This window comes from Grus americana, chromosome 10 (genome assembly GCF_028858705.1).
Source record: "Grus americana isolate bGruAme1 chromosome 10, bGruAme1.mat, whole genome shotgun sequence".
Taxonomy (NCBI): domain Eukaryota; kingdom Metazoa; phylum Chordata; class Aves; order Gruiformes; family Gruidae; genus Grus; species Grus americana.
In genome coordinates this window covers 22,478,420-22,498,504 of record NC_072861.1, presented here as the reverse complement: position 1 = coordinate 22,498,504, position 20,085 = coordinate 22,478,420, and the positions used below count along the sequence as shown (strand labels likewise).

Sequence of the window (20,085 nt, the reverse complement as noted above, 5' to 3'; positions counted from 1 at the left end):
CCTGATGTAAAAATTCTCCAGGTGTCTCTGACGTGATTCCTTCAGGGTCTTTTTCACACGTGCCATGTGATTATGCAAGAGCCAAGAAATGGCGATCACACCTGATGCCCACTGCTGCTGCCTGAGACGGACGTAGGCTTTTCTGGCCTGATAACATCGCCATGCTGCTTGGATCTTTGTAGCGGCCATCTCTGTACCCCTTTGGCCTTTGTATCTTTGGCCAGGTCGATTTAAGATCTTTTTCACAGCTGACTGATTCTTTATCACCGACAGAATGTCACTTTTGGTGGGATTCTCATTAAGCTCGAAGTCTGATGCAACTTCCGCCAACTTTTTACAGTTTATTGTAGCCAATGGTACAGCATAGTCCTTGAGAAGCTTTTCTGTATGTTCCAAAAAAAAGACAATGCTCCCCCAAGATAAACAATAATGTTGCTTGAATGCCAGAAAGCCTGGAGCTTTCTGGTCGATCGTGCCATGGTAAACAGCAATGTCGCAATCAAAGCACGGATCTGGTGAGGACTGACATGGAGACATTTGTGGGGGCTGTGGGAAGAGAATAGCCACAGATTAAGAGTAATTGCCATTGATCGTAAATGAGTGGTCAAGACACACTACTGTATTACTATTTACCACTTAACTGTGGGAATGTATGCATCTGAAATACACTCATACTGATTTATACATCATAACCACGAAGTCTAGCCCAGCTTTACCATAAAATACACTCCCACACAAAGACCTCAGAGGTCATGCAAGATTATGAGCATTTTTACAGAAATACATCAATTGCCGAGAGGAACTATGCTTGATTTACCAAATATAAAAATTAAGCTCTATAGTGATTCACTGGACTACAGTTGGAAAGTAAATGCAATAGCATTCTTCGACTGTGACTGCCTCCACCCATCCCAGGAGAATGGGTAACATCCTGCCATATAAATGCAAACAGAGTAAAACTTGGAACAGAAATGTTCCTCCCTTTTAAAAGAGCTCCATATTTACTGGTAGCTTTAGCCAGTGAGTCATTAGTGCACTTAGATTGAGAATCAGAGCTATTTTCAAACTATTTTTAGGTAATTATTTTTATTTACATTAATAACTCCTTGATCTCCATTTCTCAAGCTTGCTTTATCTTTGATTTTCAGATCCCCTCTTTCATTTTCAGATCTCCTCAATGGCACAAAAGTCAAAAAGTCTGGAAAGATCAAGAAAAACTCTAGACAGTTTGCTATGGAACACAATAATTACCATATAAAGAAAGAAATGTCCCTTTTGCATGGGGATCCAGAACAATCAGCAAGCATTAAGCAGTCAAGGTCAAACTCCCCTATAGTCTTCTGTAAATATAAAGGGAAACACTACATTTGCTTAACTGCAGTGAGGGAGATTTAGATGAGACATTAAAAAACTCTTTTATAACAGTAAAGATAGTTAGTTAAGCACTGGAACAGATGGCCTAGGGAGACTGTGGAGTTGCTATCACCGAAAGTTTTCAGAACAGGTTAGAAAAACATCTGTCTGCAATATTATAGGTACAGGTAATTCTGCCTGGAGGTCTAGATAACCTCGTAACATCTTTTCTAGACGTATTTTCTAAGATTCTGTGAAAAAGCAAACAAATTTAGGTAGAAGACTTGAGAAAGTAGAAACTAGCAATATACAAAGTATTTCCTACTTACTTCAATATTTACTATTTATTTACTAGCTTTGGTTCAAACCCTCCTGTACCAATTTAGTGATTTACAGTCATTTCCTAAACCACCTCTAGTAAAGACAGTATTAAAAACATGAATAAAAATGTCATTATCGTCACTGTCTAAATACCTGTGTCTGAGAGGGAATCTGCAGCTCAGATTCCAACTGTTGAGGTGGATACGTCCACACCGGCTTTGATTTCCTTGCTGAAACCATGGAGCTGCTGGATGGAAGTGGTGCAGTGCTACCTTTACTAGAGGAATATTTGCCATAAATTGCTTCCTTTGAGTTTGGAAAGGTGATGGTGTCTGTATTCTCAGGGTCCGCCCTACCACTAACCTCTCCTGTACCAAAGAAAAAAATTTATCACAGGTTTCATTGTTGAAAGAAGTGCAACAACAGCATCAAATTGGTTTTCTACCACCTACCATTAGGTACTGGCATGTTCCAGTTTGCTCTTGTGTCCAAGCAGGTTGCAATTTTCAGGAGTTATCACCAAAAACCATTGAGGAATGCCACTGGATGGCCATAAACCAAACCATACTATAACAGGTTGCTATTGTGAAGACTGAGATTAGGCTATAGGAAAATGTATCACAGTTTTAATCTATAACGTTCTAAAGTTTGTAATATGCCAGCCAACAGTACACCCAGGATAACAATGGCAAAATATGAGCACTTACACTCCAGGTTATTCCATATATAATTTTAGTTTTCAACCATCCCTTTTCATTAGGAGAACTTGTCAAATTTATAGTACTGAGCCCATTGTTCATTTTGCTTACGCTCCTTTCCAGACTGATGTCATATGCCACAAGCAGCTGTGGCAACAACAGTTTTGAGTACCCTTTGTGACAGATCAGAATCCCATTGCCCAGAGTATATTCATTTATTAGGAGTCACTCATTTAATCACACTGGCAAAACAGACGCTTGATCAGCTGTTGTAAGTCATGTTCAGTCATGACTTAGGGTAACGCTGGCTTTACACTAACACCAATGGTCAGATTGTCAGATTCAGGTGCTTAGAATTTTAAACATGCAGGTAGGAACCTACCAGGATTTCAGAAATGAACAGGGACCAAAACCTCACAAGGATTAAGAAATCTGATTCCCATTCAGTTGCAAGGCACAGGATGCTTATGTACATCTTTATGCACTTAGTAGTCTTAAAAATTTGAGTGAGTGCTCATTAGACAGCTGTTTCCTTGTGAGATCAAACAAGGGCCTGACAGTAGAGTTGGAGATGCAATTGATGGCTGTTATCAATCCTTTGCACTCACCTAGAGCTGACTTCTTGTGCTGCCTGTGAAATTCATGGAAAGGCATTGCTTTGGATGCAACAGGACATGTCTGGAGAGTTATCTTTGCTGTGGGAGGGATAAGCCTTTGTTCAGTTAGGCTCAGAATACCTACAAGAAGATGACATCCCTGAACAATTCATATACATTCCAGCTATGAAAGAAAAAGAATTAGTAACAATAAAGAAATAATTAAACAAAGGCAGACTCGAGTTCTTCCAATTCCAAATCAAAACTAAAAAAGCAGCAGTTTTCTTTTATTGAAAGAGTCTTATCTTTCAATACTCAATATTTTACCTTCAAGAAATGTGAACTTTGCCTATAAAAATTGACAAATAGATGAATCATATTGTAATGGTGCTGATTCTAAGAAGGAATTACGTGCTTGTACAATGGCAATTTAATACGCAGAATGGATAAGAATTAATTCTTGTAAACCATAATGTAATCATGAATATGGACTGATTGCTAAAGTAGTCCAAGTGCAGGTTTAGTTAAGGTTGAATGATTAAAAACCAGACGTTAATCATGACCCTTTATTTTGACCATGTTATTTAGTCATACAAGAATCCTCCACTGCACACAATTCTTTTTTTCAGCAGCAACTGAACTCTGTGAATTACAAGATAACTGACTCAGGGAGGACGATGCTCAACATAACATGTGTTATGTCCTAAGTTAGCTGCCACATGGAGTATGTAGTCTGAAGTTGATCTCTACCATTTGCAACATTTGAGATCACAATTCTTACAAGTTTTGAGGTGCCAGAAAATTTCATTACCAGATAACTGCTGCAAACAGCAAACACCACTACTTATGTAGCATACATCTGTACAGTACCCAGGTGGGCTTCTGTGACTCACCTTTTGTTATATCTTCTTCTAACAGGGGTAAGGGAGAATCCATGTGGTGAGAGGCAGGCAAACCCCAAAGATTGCTAACTGTATGACCTTTCACTATCTTCTGCCTGCACATCTAGGATGAGACAGAATCTTCTTTTAACAAAAAGAAATCCTGGATTTGCAAAGACACACTTTTCTACTCCTGCAACAATAAATAATAAATATAATTTCTGGTATGAATAGTTTCATTAAGATTTAATAACGTAACAGCACAAGCACTGCTTTTACTACTTATGAACATGCTACAGCATTGTCTACTGTCATTACTTTAGTAATTTAAAATAAAGTTAATTAAATCCAATTGATGTCTTATGACTTCTGCTATGCAAGAATCAGTGTACTAGTTAATAAAGGAATCACAAGAAGTTTGCTCAGTTTTAATGAGTATAGCATAAACATAGTACTTCTTGACAGAACACTCTAAATATATAAAATGCATACACAGGCAAGGTACCAGAAAGAAAAAGAAATACTTTCAAATATGTAAACAAATTTTTGCTGGAAAGAATACTAATGGAACTAAAATATGTGAAACTACTTACAAGTCAGGGAATAGTTAAGTATCACAGACTTCTGAAGTTTCAGGGTTCCTCAAGACAGCAGGGAATGGCACAGCCTGACAATGCGATGTGGAAACAAGTGCCACACTGGCTGTGCTGATGTGCGGATTAAAGCTCCCTTACTTCCCCAATTAACCTGTGCTTGCCTGAAAAAACGAAACCTGATGGTTCTAAGTGCCAGGAATTCAAGCAGTGACACACATCACTTCAGGACAGTGATATCACGTGTCTTAGTGTTACGCTTATTATTGCGCATACAGAGCATTGCACAGGGCAAAAAAAATATATATTGCCAGCTTATACTTCAGTATTATAAATACAAAAACTCTGTGTTATCATCTAACATTTTTTTCTCTCTCCACTATCCTAAGTATCTTCAGTTTCTTTCTGACTAGGAATACACGTACTATTCCATTTGCAAAGTGGGTTGTACTCGAACTCCTAAAGAAAAAGAGAACTAGATATTCAGTGGGTTTAAAACATGACAGCACATGCAACTTCAAGGCATTGAGATCTTTCACTTGATGATAGTGAACCACCACCACCAGAAGATGATACTGTTTTCTCTCATCTGGCTGATGCTAGAAAAATAAGACAATGATTAACCTAGAAATACATGGACGATTCAACTTAAACTCAAATGTTTTATGAAGCAAAAGGAAAAATTAACACTAGCCTATCAAACCTTACTCTGTCAACAGATTTTTGGAAATCTAGATAGAGGTTTCTTAGTTTTAGCAGCTAACTACTTAGGGATTGGGTGTGGTCTAATATATGCTGCTCACAATTTCCTCTGCAACTGCAACTCTGCAACTTTACAAGTTCTCCAGTAACCTTCATGCTGGGTCGAGGCAACACAAGAAGGAAGCGACTAAATTTGAATGAATAGGGTAAGTAAGTGCCAACACACAGGTGTAAATATATTATCAGTCTCAAGAAGAAGAAAGGTAGTTGGAGGGGCATGCTGGGTCTTTGAGCAAAAAAGAAAGCCAGCAGACAGATTGGAGAAGGAAGAAGACCCAGGGACAGCAGCGTTAAGAAAAACATTGGGACAGGCTGGACAAAGAGCCTGGCAGATAGGTGGGGAGCCTGGCAGAAGATCAGGCAGATAAGACCAGGATATGTTCTAGAAGCAGTCCAGAAGACAGTCTCAAGGAACAGAGAGACTGGGGCAAGATAAAAATGGGAAAAGGGGAAACTGGGGCAGACTGAGAAAAGGAAGCACACAGGTTTGTATGCAACAGGGCACATTGCCCTCGCAATGTGGAGTGGACCCCAAGATCCCACAGTCTCATTTTTAGTCAGCAAACAGCTGTGAAGCTGACATTAAAAAAATGTCCCATGCTTTCGTGGGTGACAATCTGTTACCAGTTACTCCATTAGTCTAATGGTTAGAAATTCTTATATTGGACAGAAATGTTTGAACCCTACTGATGAGCTATATGGAAGACAACCTAATGCGATGTGCTGGAAATTTTTTTATTTGCTTTTTTAAAAATTATTTCATTATGAATTATAAGCTACCTTCAAATAATATTAAATACATACAATCAGAAAGCTAGTAAATATTGATAGATCTGCACAATGGTGATAATAATATTTACCTCTTTTATAGAGCACATTGGGACTTCCTCGTGTAAAAATACTAGGTTTTAATGACTGATTATCATGCTTGTGTACAGCTTTTAGTACAATAGGATCCAGGCTATGATTGGGATCTTTGAGCACTATTGTGTCATAACTAGTGAATAACATCAACCATCAACTTTATAGAAAGGGATAGGCAATTCTAAAGAACTGCTTATAATCCTAATAGGGAAATGAGATAGATCAAAATAAACTATTATAATTTTTCCTCCCAATTTGTATAATAACACTGTCCACGAGACATTAGGGAGATAGAAAATATGTATGCTTTATCATAATAGAGAATCTTTCAGAGAAATCATAGGCACTCATTTTAGTTATGGCCATTATGAAGCATTATGCTTTAAGGGATCTAGATGTATGAATCTTCATGTCCTTGTGTTCCAAGAAAATAGCAATAAGCATATAACAAAGATTAACTTTATACCAGCTAGCATATAAGTGGCTTGATACTGAGAAAAGGGAATAATAAACCACACTTCTCTACTCACTCTCAGCCCCAGCAGTTTGTTGAGGATGCAACAAAAATATATAAATGGAAAGAAATTTAATTAAACAGTGACTCCTTTTTCAGGCTATTGCTATTGTATCAGTAAAGCAGGACTGATTTTACTATTGGTCAGTTTTATTCTGGTTTAAATCCCAGGAGTTTTGTTATGATAAACAGCACTATGAAACATATGTATTTCATTTGTGTTCACAGAGATGTAACAAGCTACAAAGAAAAGCAATTCAGGTGGAGTGTATGAGTTCAAATGCAGCCTAGAGGATTTTTGATTTGGTTTGGTTTTAACTGGAGATAGAGATTTAATTCTTCTTTGCTGTATCCTTTAATTTCTATAAAGTCCATGGCAGGTGTCATGTTAAAATAAGGACAGCTACAACTGTAATGTAATTTAAGCTCTCATTTACACTGCACAGCGCCACTATGATTCACTTCATTACATAGTACAGGCAACATAGTGGAACTATGGAGCTGACCCAAAACAGTTACCTACAAAAAATCCACCCAATCTGTACACCCTTCTTCTATTTTTTTTCCGCATACTATTTGCTGCATTAGCTGCCCTCTTGAAGGCTTCAGTGAGATACCAAAGCAAAATTTGACAAAATGCTTTCATCTTTCAGTTATTTTCACCAAAATTAAGCCAACGCAATTGCAACAATAAGACCTTAAAAATAATAAACATAATATTAAGTATTGCAAGAAAGAGGTTTACGTTTAGCATCATTATATAGTTTTACTACCATTATTCAGTGATTTAACTTAAAAAGATACTGAAAAGATTGCATCTTTTTAAAAGGTTTTCAATAGACTTCCGTCTGCCTATGTCAGTGCAATTTAAAACCTTTACCTCACACCTACAGCTTTTATGGCATAAACACAAAACCTAGTGAATTTAATACCACATATTCCAGAACTGGCAGCTCCTAACTAGTATTTTAATGTTTGTAGTGGAGACAGACCCAAAACACCATGGAAGCAGGATCACACCCTATACAACGCTAACCTACAGGCACCTCACCTGCTTCCTCTCTGGCAGAACCCAAGCAACTGTTACTGCTACAAGGTGATTGGAACCTCAAACATTTTCCTGCATGAACAATGTCTTCTAGTGAAGTTTGTTATGAAGATTATGATTCAGCAGGTATGCTTTACTGAAGTCAGTGTACAGCCTGCTTCATCATGGATACTTTTAAAGTACAGTTTTATAGGGCTAGAAGGCAACACTTAATTTGCAGTGCACACTAAGGCTTACTTGCCTTAAAATATGCTTGGAGTGTGCTGAAAAACTATTTTTTCATTTCAAGCGTTTCTGAGTGTAATTAACCTGGGACATGAGAAAAACAATTCTATTACCCTTTCTAAAGTGTTTTTCTCCTGTGGATAAACCTCTCCCACTTGTTTTTTTTTCTTTTTGCTTCATTTTAAATAGGGCACTTGTTGTAACACCACAGGGATTTTCCAATTAGTTCTCTATTTGTTTTCTTTTTACCCAGACAGCAATATTTAACTAGAACAACTTCTTTTTTAAAATATGTTTATAAATACGCTTTTCCCCCAGTAAAAGAATAGAGACTAGTATTAAATACAGAAAAAAGGTGAGTACCATCATGTATCAAAACTACAGTTTATCAACCAGGAAGATTAGATAGATGAGATTTGGTAAGTAAATACCAAAAACCACAGAGCTTGATAGTAATGGTAGGAAAGGTATGTACCAGAGTAGTCTATTATGTCATGATTATCTTCTCCAAATTGCCATCTACCTTCATATTTTTTTATTAAGAAGTTCCTATCAAGATTTGATCTACACAGTTCATAATCCCTATGAAGGGAAGGAGGAAGCATAGCAAAATAAAATCAATGGAACTGAGGTCAGTTTTCACTACCCTCAGGAAACTGGCAGGTAAGAGCTTGGAGAAAGCAAGTCTAAGGGAAACCAGAACTCGGTTGAATGGTCTGTTCCACAGATAAAATGTACTACAGAAACAAGCTCAAAGCATTTCAGACATGAAGCAGGATAGGAAAGATAGCAAGCTGTCGAAGTTGATACATCATATGTTCTTCATTGATCTCAAAAGAAGACAAAAGCATATAGAAAACAGGCATACTGCTAACTGCTTCTTGTTTGCCTAAACAGGTAAGACAAAATGAGATGCAAGTAGAAAGAAACTTCTGGGTAGTAAAAAATGATATCATTAAGTACATTCATAATTATAATTGAAAAAACAGCTAGTTATGAATCAACTCACTTAATTGTAGTGCAAAATGGAAGAAGTCTCAGGCTACCTTAAGGGCAAAACAGATGAGATAATGCTCAGAGGTTTTCAGATTGGCTGGTCCTGACAAAATACACTCTAGGATACTTAAAGAACAATCTAAAGCAATTTCAGAACTCCTAGTGGGACTTTTGTAAAATGGAAAATATACTAGAATAGTGGAAAAGAGCATAGTGCCTATCTTTAGAAAGGGGCAAAGGGTGTGTTGGGAAATTCTAGCCCTATTGGTTTAACTACAATTCTGGGAAAAATTCTTAAACAAAGAACCAAACAAGCTAATTATCAACATCTGGAAAGTAACAAATAAATAAATGAGCAACTTGAACCTGTGAAGATCAAATTTGTCAGACCAATCTAATTTTTTTCTACAACAGGTTAGCAAGTGGTGTGAATAAGGGAGAAAAAGTAAGTACTACTTCTTGACTTTAGCAAGGCTTTTGAAGCTACCTGATCATATCATATAAGCAATCTAAGAAAGCATGGTTTATACAACCTCACTTAGAGACATGCAAAGCTGCTTTGATAACCAATTCAGAAAGAATTTCTATGTCAATATGGAAGGATATGAGAGCCTTCAACAAGTCTGTCCCATAAGTGGTTACAAATCAACAGAGCCTGCTGTTCATGCAAGAGGAGGAGGTAAGTTTTGAGCAATGGGAGAAAATCAGTTCAGATTGTAAAAAATTCAAATGGAGTAAAGGCAGAGGTGATTTTCACTCTTTGCTCTCAATCACAGAATCACAGAAATAATAGAAACGTTGGTTAGAAGGGCTCTCTGTAGGATATCAAGTCCAATCTTCATTCTACCACCCACATTAGATCAGGTCAGCTTTGCTTTTGTCTAGATAACAATTACTGTAGGATTTCATTACATTTTATAGTTTTACAGTCTTACAGTCTAAACTGTTGTGTTTTTTCTGTGTTGATTTACACTCTAAGCAGCAAAGCAAGGAAGCAGTATCAAAGAATAGTTTCACTCACACTTCCATTATCTATCTATTGGGAAAAAGGATCTTGTTCTGACAAAAAAGCAAAATAATCTTAGTAATAAATAGTAAATACAGAAAGCATTTCAGTCTGGTTTCCAATAACCTAATTTTGGTCCTCTGAGTCTAAGAACCAGCACGTGGAATTCAATGCAGAAATACCGAATGCTAAGTAAAGGACAAATTCCCACCAGCGTCAGTGGAACTATTCTAAAGTCAGATGAGTTAAATTTGTAACAGTCTCTGTAAGAGATTTAGAATATGAACAATTTTTATGACTGATTGTCTTTTTATTCAAGAAAATTTCTGAGTTGGAAAATTGTATAGAAAATTAAAATTTGTCCTCATTCTGATTTACATAGTCCAGCATTTTATCTACCCAATAATTTAGACAGTTTCCCTTAAATGCAATATTAAGATATTAATACTTATTATTTCCCTCAGATTTTGTTTATCTACAGAAAATTAAGTCCAATTTAAATAGAAAGCCCAACATTAAACCTTTAATATGGAGCAACTTGGCATCTTTAACAACAGGTCTTATATGTTATTCTTACCTACTTTAAGCTCTTAAAGTAACCAGAGATGGCTCTGAACTGTCAATTTTCCACATACTTGGAAAAAAATCAAGCTTTGCTCCTTTGATTGCCTACTGCTACCTTTCCCAGAAATTTACCTCTATCAAAATTCTGCCATAACAGGTGCAAGAAAGAATAGATGGAGAACTTTTGTGAATCCCACATCTGCTTTTTGAAAAAGGCAACAGAAGCAGCACAGAAGGAAGTAAGAAAGATAATTGTTGGCTTAAACTACGATACATTTTACTTGTGGGCAAAGGGCCAGCTTACACGAGGCGGAATATGCAGGACCAACTTATTGGAATTCAGGGGTGGGCCTCCATTCTTGTCCGGAGACAGCTGTAAACCAGCAGCCCATAGCATCACAATCAGGCACTGAGTTTTGTCAAGGAATGCTGATATGTACAGAAACAGCTTCAGCAGCTTCGGCTGCACCCCTACCTAGCAAAATGACAGTCAATCTCCAATTCTAGATGACAAGAACTGGATAAAAACTTAAAACAAATGGTGACCTTTCAAAAGATTAATTTGTTTACCAACAAAACGTTCTACGTTTGTCATCTGAGATGGGGGTGACCTTCACATTCCCATTTCTAGGTTGAAAGGATGCTGACTATAGTCATCCGTTAAGTTAACTCTATCTCACCAATTATTTCCTTTTTATTTTTAGTGACAAGAAGATTTTATTAATTCACTGTGCTGGTTATTATGATTACATACCATATTACAAATGCAACAAGCTTATTTTGAATTACTGTAGTGTAACATCGATTTGTTTAAGTCTCATTCTGCTACCACTGCCAAATTATGCTTTGACTGTAATTATAGCCATATGCATAAGTTTAAAACACAATCAGGTTTTGAGGACCAAAAGACCTGTTTTTCTTCTACAACTTCTTCCAGTCACTTGAAATGAAAAGAATTGCCCTGCTTTGCCTTACTTTATAATTTTGGAAATGAATAGACTTTCAGTGATAAGCATTAGTGATTAGCACGATGCAAATACTGAATAAAGAATGAATAACCGAAGGTACAATTAAAATGGTTGTGCTCAAATAAGTTAGCTTAAACCCCCCCACACACAACACAATCACTGCCATCACCATTAGAGGCACACTATATAAGAAGCAACGCACAAAGGCTAGAAATCATCACCATATTAAATTCTACCTCATGAATAAATTAAAAGGTTCCTAAGTTTACAGTATAATATACATTTATAAGAAAACAAGGACCAAAAAGTGCCAGTATAATTCTATAAAAGAACAGCAGTCCTATGAGAACAAAAGGTATAGTTGTGAATCTTTTCTACATTGCAGTAGTTCGTCAGAATTATTTTTGCTGCAATTCAGATTACTATTTGTTTTGCTAGATACTCCATGGGAAGTATACATATTTAATAATTATCTACTCATCATTTTTCATTTCTTATCCAGATATAGACTACAAAATGAAGTGATGCCCAGTCTGCCCATGGTGTTTCAAACAGAATTACAGTCCTCATTTTAAGATAACTACAGAACTTTGTAATACAGAGGATGAAGCATTAGTGCTTATCAGACCCAAAAAGGTACAAAAGGGCAATAGTTAATTGTTCTTAGTTTCTGTCATAAAATCCAGCATCAGCAACTTTATAATACCAAAAGAGCAAGAAGACATTTTTCATGAAACAATGAGATCCCTACTAATAATTTTTCAAACTATTCAAATGGCAGGATAATAAGTCCGTGTAGATTTGTGCTTGACCTATCTAGTCACCTCAAAACCAGTCTGGTTTTAATCTCATCACATTTTAAAATGCTCAGGTCTCCTCAAACTCAGATGCTGACAACTCTTGGAAAAAAACCTGAATGCAGTTAACCAAGCAATTAGTTTTTAATTTATTTCAATGAGAGTCCTTCTGCCAGTGATTTTTTTGGGAGATAATCTTTGAACTTATGTACATATGTAGGGCACGTAGATGGGTATACGCGCGTGTGTGTGCCCGCATGTGTGCGTACAAATATTGCCCTCTAATGGCTGATTAGTAAAAACAGGGTAGGTAGCACCTAACAATTCTTGTAGCTACTTTAAATGGTATTTTTTTCAAAACTAAAGACCATATTATTTTACACCTGCAACTACACATCAGTTTATTTTAGTTACTATTGATGATCTATATCCATCATTCCTCTAAGTGCTAGTATAGATCATGTATAACAAAAATGCCTTAATTCACAATCTCAGTAGTGGATTTTGCAAATTGCAAAATTTTACCCTCAGTGAAGCTAGAACATTTCAAAACACAGATTGCGTCATGGGATTCGACAACTTCTAACAAGCATTTTCTTCAGTAAATGCTGTAAAATAAATTAGAGATAGGAAATACCTACTTGTTTTTTCAGCCCATCTCCCTGTCATCAACAGTTCCTTAGCAACTGTAAATATGTATCAGAGAGCTTGACTGATTTACACTAAATGTTTGTAATTTAAGTCAACATTAAGAAGTTTTCTCTGATCACTATGTTTCAGTGAGAATGGTAAAACACATGGCGCTCTGCAGTAGTATAATATTCCTCTCTGTGAGTGTTTTACAGTGGTTCTAAAAAGCTATTAGCCATGATGCTTTTTTCTAATTAACTCTATATCACAGGGTTAGACAAATCACCTCCTAGTCTGGGCAACAGCTTTCAAAAATCATTTTTTATAAGTGGCAGCTTACAACTGTGCCATTCACAGATTCTGTTTATGTTGTTTAAAACCAAATACCCTAGAATGTCTCTTACAGCACTGGGCTTGCTGCATAATGCTTCTATTACATAAATTAAATTGTAGAAGAGCATCCTTGTGAGACCATTGGGCATATTCTTTCATGTGGACCACAGTGCTGTGCTAAATTTGTAAGCATAATTGATCTTTGGAGGGATGCCTGTGCCTATTAAATTTTTTAAAAGCATACTTTGCAGAAAATGCCATCTTCACGTTCATTTGTTTGTTTAAGAGGAGCAGCAGTTGCAGAACACAAATTTGGAAGAATCAAAACTTAATCTTACTCAACTTGAACATTCTCAGACCAGAAAGGAGAAGGGTGATTCGATGGATACTAGTCAGGGTACTCTGAGGAGAGTGTTGTGGAAGTGCTCAGTCTCAGCTTTGGTAGATAATTGTTTTGTACTATGGGAAACAGCTTGACTAGCAATAAAAGAAAGCCTGTGCTTCAGAGTACTTTGTAGCTTGACAGTGAGGACACTTGGGATCTACAAGACATGGAAATATCTCCATATGGAAGATGTCCCTCATGTTCCAAAGTTAAGTGCTCCAAGCATGGAGCTAAGAAGTAGAACCTGACATTCCCTCCCAAACCAAGTCAGAAAAGTGAGATGTAAATGACACCTAAATTCACGTAGTCACTCTAGGATTCTGATTCTCTTTCAGCATAACCCCTATTTTTTTGATTCAGTGACACTGATTTGTGGTGTCAGCAATCATGTGGCAGAATTGCCTTTTTAAAAAAAGTCAATTAAAAAGAGCATCAAAACAAAGTACAAGCATTTTTCACTCATTCCTAACAATTCTTTGAAATTCTTTCAATTCTTTGAAAACAAAATGCAGTCTTGTCTTTTTAAGAAATTGCCATATAATGAACAACTGAAAGTCCATTCTGGTCAGTAAAACCTCTTTTACTTCCTCCTCGATCTGTGGGTCACATCCTAAACTCCACAAGCTCCCGTTTGCTTATCTTCACTCCCTGGTTTTACTGAGATTACTTACCATGTGCGTTCCCATGTATAGTTTTACTTCTGCTGGATTAGGGTCTTGCCACCTAAACTTGTTATGCTACAGGTTTGTTTTCCCAGTATTGTCACTCAAAATGTTTTGATTGTTACATATCAATGTCAAAAAGTAGGAAATTATGAGGTACTTTCACTTAATTTTCTTTTTATTTAGATCTGATATGTTTTAACTTCCACAGTGAAAAGTAGTGCATATAATAAGCCCATAAGATAAGTTACTTACAGGAGTAGATTTTTTCTTAGTTATAAGTGGCAGCCTGGTCTCATAGTTCTGTTGTTTTAAACCAGCTTTATTATTGGTGTTCTCTGGGTCAAGCATGATTTTCATATCCATTTCCAGCTGATGCTGAAATATATAATATGCATAGTCTTAAAATAACTGCACTAAGACAGAAGGTTTATAAGCAAGAATTGAATAACGTTCATAAATTTGCAAAATGATGATAAAAATTTGCACTATTTGACTATTCACACAGAACTGGGCAAACAACGAAGAAATGCCTTTTGATTAGATGGACGACTTAGCAAGGCATATGACTACTATTCACATATATGCTTTTGCCAAAATGTCTTCAATTAATTTCATTACATGCTCTGAAATTTCCAAATTTGTGCACCTTTGAGTTAAAACTTTGAGTAGAACGGACTAATCAGGCTTGACTCACTTGATTCACATAAGTCATTTGTGAATTCCATTTATCTGTGTTACAACAAATGTTTTATACACATCCCACCTATTGGGAAGGTGTTATATATGCATTCTTCCCACAGCTGATAATAAGAGTCCAATCTACCTTGGCCATGTTTGCCAGAGACTTTAATTCATGAATCATTGACCTTATGGACCAGAACAGCTTCTTTGGATCGGTTATGGCCCATTGACTCAATGCAGATAGAGCACTTGCTTATAAGCAAATGAGGAAATAAAAAAAATCCATATAGCAATAAGAATTAAAACACAGTAGTTTCTTAATATCCTGTGTTATCCGCATGGAATGGATTCAACTATTTTGCTAATAAAAATTGTTATTTAAATCCTGACGGACAGAAAAATACTTTTAAAGTTTCTTCTTGTTATAAAAAGTATCTAAAGCACATACCTTTTCTACAAAAGCCAGAAGTGATGCCATATATTTTTACTAGAGTAGAAGTTTCTTAATTGAAGACAGTTTGGTTCATTTTAATGCACGTGCTTTACTTTACACCTGGATCTGTATCAAGTGTAGTAACATCTCCCAACACTTTTCTTGCAATAACATTGCTAACTAGACTCTGCATCCAACAGGGTTCATTTACCAACCAGTGCTGAATAAGGAAGAATCCTCAAATGGCAGAAATTAATGTATCACCAGAGAAGTCAACAGAGCTCAGGTAATTCAGAGGAGCTGGTGCTTCGCAGCGTATGTGCCTAACTCCCATTACATGGACACAGGAATACAAAAAGCTCCCTTACATAGTAAGATCCAACTAAACATATTTATACACAAGAACTCTCTGCTCATACCTCTATTATGTAAATGTAAAAAAGGAATTTATGAGACTTCCGTTTTTTAAAAAACAAAATATGCCATAAAAAGTGCAAGAATCGTTAGAGGTATATTTGAACTATTAAACAATTGTATTACTTTGTGAAAGCACTAAAAATGGTTTAATTCATTTATCTGCACAATATATTCTCTTCTTTTGAAAGTAATTACAAGCAGATGTATCAATGAGATGCTCATTTAGATTTGGGTTTGTAAGAGCAAAAGTTATTATCCAAGCCAATTACTCTTTTACCCACATGGCTGCACAGAGACAGAAAGTTCAATTTTCACCTCATCAGTGATTTTGTGGTATTTATTTTATAACACACCGCCGTACAGAAAGGAAACTGCTTGTGCGATTAAACAAGAATTGGGGGGAAATTGAGTACCTTCTCAATTAAAATAGGAGATGATTCACAATGCAGACTCCCCACCCAGACTGACAGTGAAATGATCAATGCTGAAGTGGCAGATTCCACACAGGATAACAAGAATTGAAATGCTTAATAAAAAATAAAAAACAACTGATAAAAGTTACTTTGTCAGCTTAGATGTATGACAAGCGACAATTCTACATTTGCAGGAGCTGGAGCAGATGGTATCATGGGTCTCTTCCATCTATATTAGCTTAAATTTGAGACTTTGCATATCTTGAACCATCTTGATGCAGAACAAGAAAAAAAATGAGAATAGCAGAGTGAATACTGCATTATTACTAATATAATGTTCAGTGAGAATTATTGCGCTCAATTATTAACATGGAGTATACCAGAGTATACAGAACAGGTTGACATGTTCCGTACAATTAAATGGTCCAAATCTTGTTCTACTTCAACACAAAAGTCATTTCAGAGTGGAGGGCAATTTTATCATGTCATAAGCCAACAAATCTGATTCACTAGGTAATTCTGGTTTGCAGATGTATATGGTACGTAGTTTCTAACAGAGTCCAATTCCTTTCTGAATGGACTACATTATATTAGTCTTTGAAACAATCTACATTATTGGTAACTAAACCACTTTTCGTGTCTAGCTATTTATGTAATTTGCATATTGTAGAGCCCCCTAGAAACATCTTTACATGTACATCTTTAACTCTATTAACGATGACAGAAAATTAACTTCTGCTATGTATTCAGATTGTCACGGGAAGTATCAGCTTTTAGAAAAAACAAACCAAAAACCTCCAAACCCCAAAGCTGCACAAGCATCAGTTTAGGTGTTTTCAATTAGCATTTTTTTTTTAAATAAATTTGAACTTATACACTTACCAGTTATGGATAACAATGTATTTTCAGCCATTGCTATACAGAGGCTTTACAATTACTGCACGAGGAAGACACCTGTTTATGGTTCTCAGGCTTTATTAGAAGAAATCCAATTACAACACATAGTGGGGGGAAAAAAAAGGGGGGGGAACAGTGCTTCACAATGCTCCCTGTAAGCTAGATTTGCAGAGTCTTATCTGCCTGCTGATATGACTCAGAAATACTGTATGTGTGAGTAAACAATAATTTTAAGCCTATTCTGACACCTGTGGGCAAGCTATTTCCCATATGACAAGTATTCTAGCAATGCATATGTGAAAATAGCATCTGTGCTTATTTGACTCCAACCTTCTTTTATCCTACTACAAACACAACTTATGCTCCGTTTCTATTCTAGCACAGCGTACTATAGACTGCAAAGCACAAAAATATTACTACGTGAATTATTAATGTCTCTCAGAAGCCTTACGAGTTGAAATGTTGATTTCTTCAAACCTGCATATCTGGAAATACTGTCTGCAAACAGAAAACTATTCAGTTCACTAATATTTCTTCTGAGTGGAAAGGAATTTTGAAAAACATCAAAGTATGCTTAAAGAAACCAAAACTGTTTATAGCTACAAGTAAGGAAAAGACAGGAAGTAAGGAATTGTAGATGATAATTTCCCAGCTGGATTTCACAACTATTTAATAATAAAAGCTTTTTATGTTGGCATGCCGGGCATGTAGAACAGCTGGCAAAACAGCACTGTGTGCCATTTTCTTTATAATGGGAAATTAGGGGTAGCTTGTGTGTCACTGGATATGCATTTCTAAGCAGATGCCACAGATATCAGAAACGAAAAGACAAAGAGAAAGTCAAGGCAGGACAGAGCATGTGCTCCACTGTAAATTAAGCTCATTGGTGCACACGAGGAGCTGAAAGACCATAGATAATACAGAGTTTACAGAGTAGCTGAACTCTCACAATTTTTTTTCTCACAATATAAGTGTATTCATGTAGGACAGGGTTGGAATATTGTCTGGAAAAAATCAGAGATCTTCATTGTACCTTATCCGTTGTTTCAAGAGTAAGCAATATTTCAATACTACTTCATACTGGGACTTCTTTTACAAAGATAATCAGCAATATAAGTGTTTGCCTGCTCATTCTGCTTATACCATTTCAAGTAGCTTCAATCCCTAGCTTCTGGTAATAGAACTATAGAGAAGGTTCTCTCTCACTCAAAGCTCCCTTGAATTTAAACAATAATAACCCAAAATTGTGACAATGGGTATTTTTAAATTCAGCTAATTAACCTCCATTTGTTTTTAAAACATGTTTGAGGAAACTACCTTGAACTCATCAGTCAAAATTCACAGCTTAGAATAATAAAGCAAAAATACTTCATACACAAACATTTTAGGAAGGTTTTAAATGATTTTACAAGGATTTCATTTATAAAACCAGCAAAAACTCAGATTTCAAGGCAAAAACCTATATTTATCAGAGGTGTCTACCCTATACATCAACAGAAGTCTTTCCCTCAATTTGCCATATCTTTTATGAAAAAACAAATAAAAAAAGAACCACTTTTAGTCTCAATTAAACACAAACTGTGCTCACGCTATTCCAATAGATAGTTCAATTTATTTTAGACACGTTACTTGCAGAATTAGTTAAGCACACGGTATTTGCAGGACTGGGACCTTAAAGCTTGAACAAACACCTGGTTTCAGAACTCCTTACCAATATACTTGTGGGTGAAGAAAAAGTAAAGAATGGAAGACTTGTACATGCACCCGTAATGATACTGAAGTCCTTCCCAACTTAGATTTTATCCCGACTGTGAGGATATCTCTCAGCCCGCTCATTCTACTGACAATTTTTAAACACTTTCAGTCATAGATGGTAGATTATCAAAAACTGAATCCATGTGCAGTCAGAACATAACATTATGGGATCAACAGGTAACCTACAAGACACCAGTCTACCCATTTAATGTGCTCTCTGGCAGAATAGGCAGTATGTTATTTCAGACCTGTGAACTTTGAGAAATGCGTAGTGCTGATTTGCTGTGTGCCTGGACAGTCACGGGCTCAACAGGTACTCGTGGTAAAATAAGCTGTTTCTGAGAAGCACCAAAATGAAGGCCCCTGATTTAGAAAGAAACAAACAGTGAGGTTTTTAAAAATTACTTTGATTTTACCTATTAACCCCATACTGCTTCCATCTGGTTGAATCTGAAAGACTGTATTTTTATGTAAATTTGCATTTAGCAAAAAAAAAAATCACAGGGGTTAGCAGAAGATTGCTGTAGCTACTTCTGTAGCTACACTTACTGCATTTATTTTTGTATTGTTTTTTAACTTAAACAAAATAAAACCAAAATAGCAAATGACCAAACCTCATTGGGGCCAATACTCACATTTGCTTTAGAAGATTCTGGTTTTCTGTCTTGCTGCTTGCATTTGTCTCTGCAATGAAACAGCTGTTTCACTTACCATTTAGGGGGCTCTTTTGAATGTACTTCTTTATTATCAGTAGAAGAAATAGTTAACACGCGTCTGTTTATAGCATTTAAATGATTTTCAGCATGTTTCTGTTAGAGGGAAAAAATAATTTTTAGGCTATTACAAAGGTATGAGGAATATTAAATTTATTTAACTCAGTTAATTTAGCAATCCAGATCTTCACTTGACTGAAAAGTGCTTTGTGCTTCTGTTGGACTAAATCAGATTTTGGCTAATGGTATGGGGCACAAGATCAGTTAATCTGACAGCCCAAAAAAGGAAGCCATAGTTCTGAAATGCAGTGCCTGATGAATCCCACCATTTGTTAATCAGAAAGGGATCTTGCAGGATAACAAATATGTGGCCCCATGTACTCTAAGTGAATTAGTGACAGAGATCTCAAAAACTGATTCGTCCTCTGGATCTGCTCCATTTTACTTACTCTCAGCCCAAGTTCAGTTCTTTCAATTGCTGCTTCCAGGTCACTAATATCCATGGCTTCTATGTTTCCTTTCAAGTTGGTATTTTTCACTTTAAGCTTGTGAAGGTCTTCTTGAACCTAATAAGCAA

The 20,085-nt window shown here is 36.2% G+C and overlaps 1 protein-coding gene across 1 annotated transcript in view; it reads right to left on the bottom strand.

Annotated features, from left to right (window-relative positions):
* IQCH (IQ motif containing H) overlaps positions 1-20,085 on the bottom strand; it is a 71,271-nt gene that overhangs the window by 50,290 nt on the left and 896 nt on the right. Inside the window, exons 2-9 of the mRNA XM_054837291.1 lie at positions 19,958-20,074; positions 19,507-19,604; positions 19,044-19,158; positions 14,452-14,574; positions 3,862-3,973; positions 2,981-3,109; positions 1,828-2,042; positions 1-546 (exon numbers count right to left, since the gene is read on the bottom strand). The exon at positions 1-546 is cut by the window's left edge and continues 6 nt beyond it. Coding sequence (XP_054693266.1) covers positions 1-546; positions 1,828-2,042; positions 2,981-3,109; positions 3,862-3,973; positions 14,452-14,574; positions 19,044-19,158; positions 19,507-19,604; positions 19,958-20,074 — 1,455 coding nt within the window. The remainder of the gene's footprint in view (positions 547-1,827; positions 2,043-2,980; positions 3,110-3,861; positions 3,974-14,451; positions 14,575-19,043; positions 19,159-19,506; positions 19,605-19,957; positions 20,075-20,085) is intronic.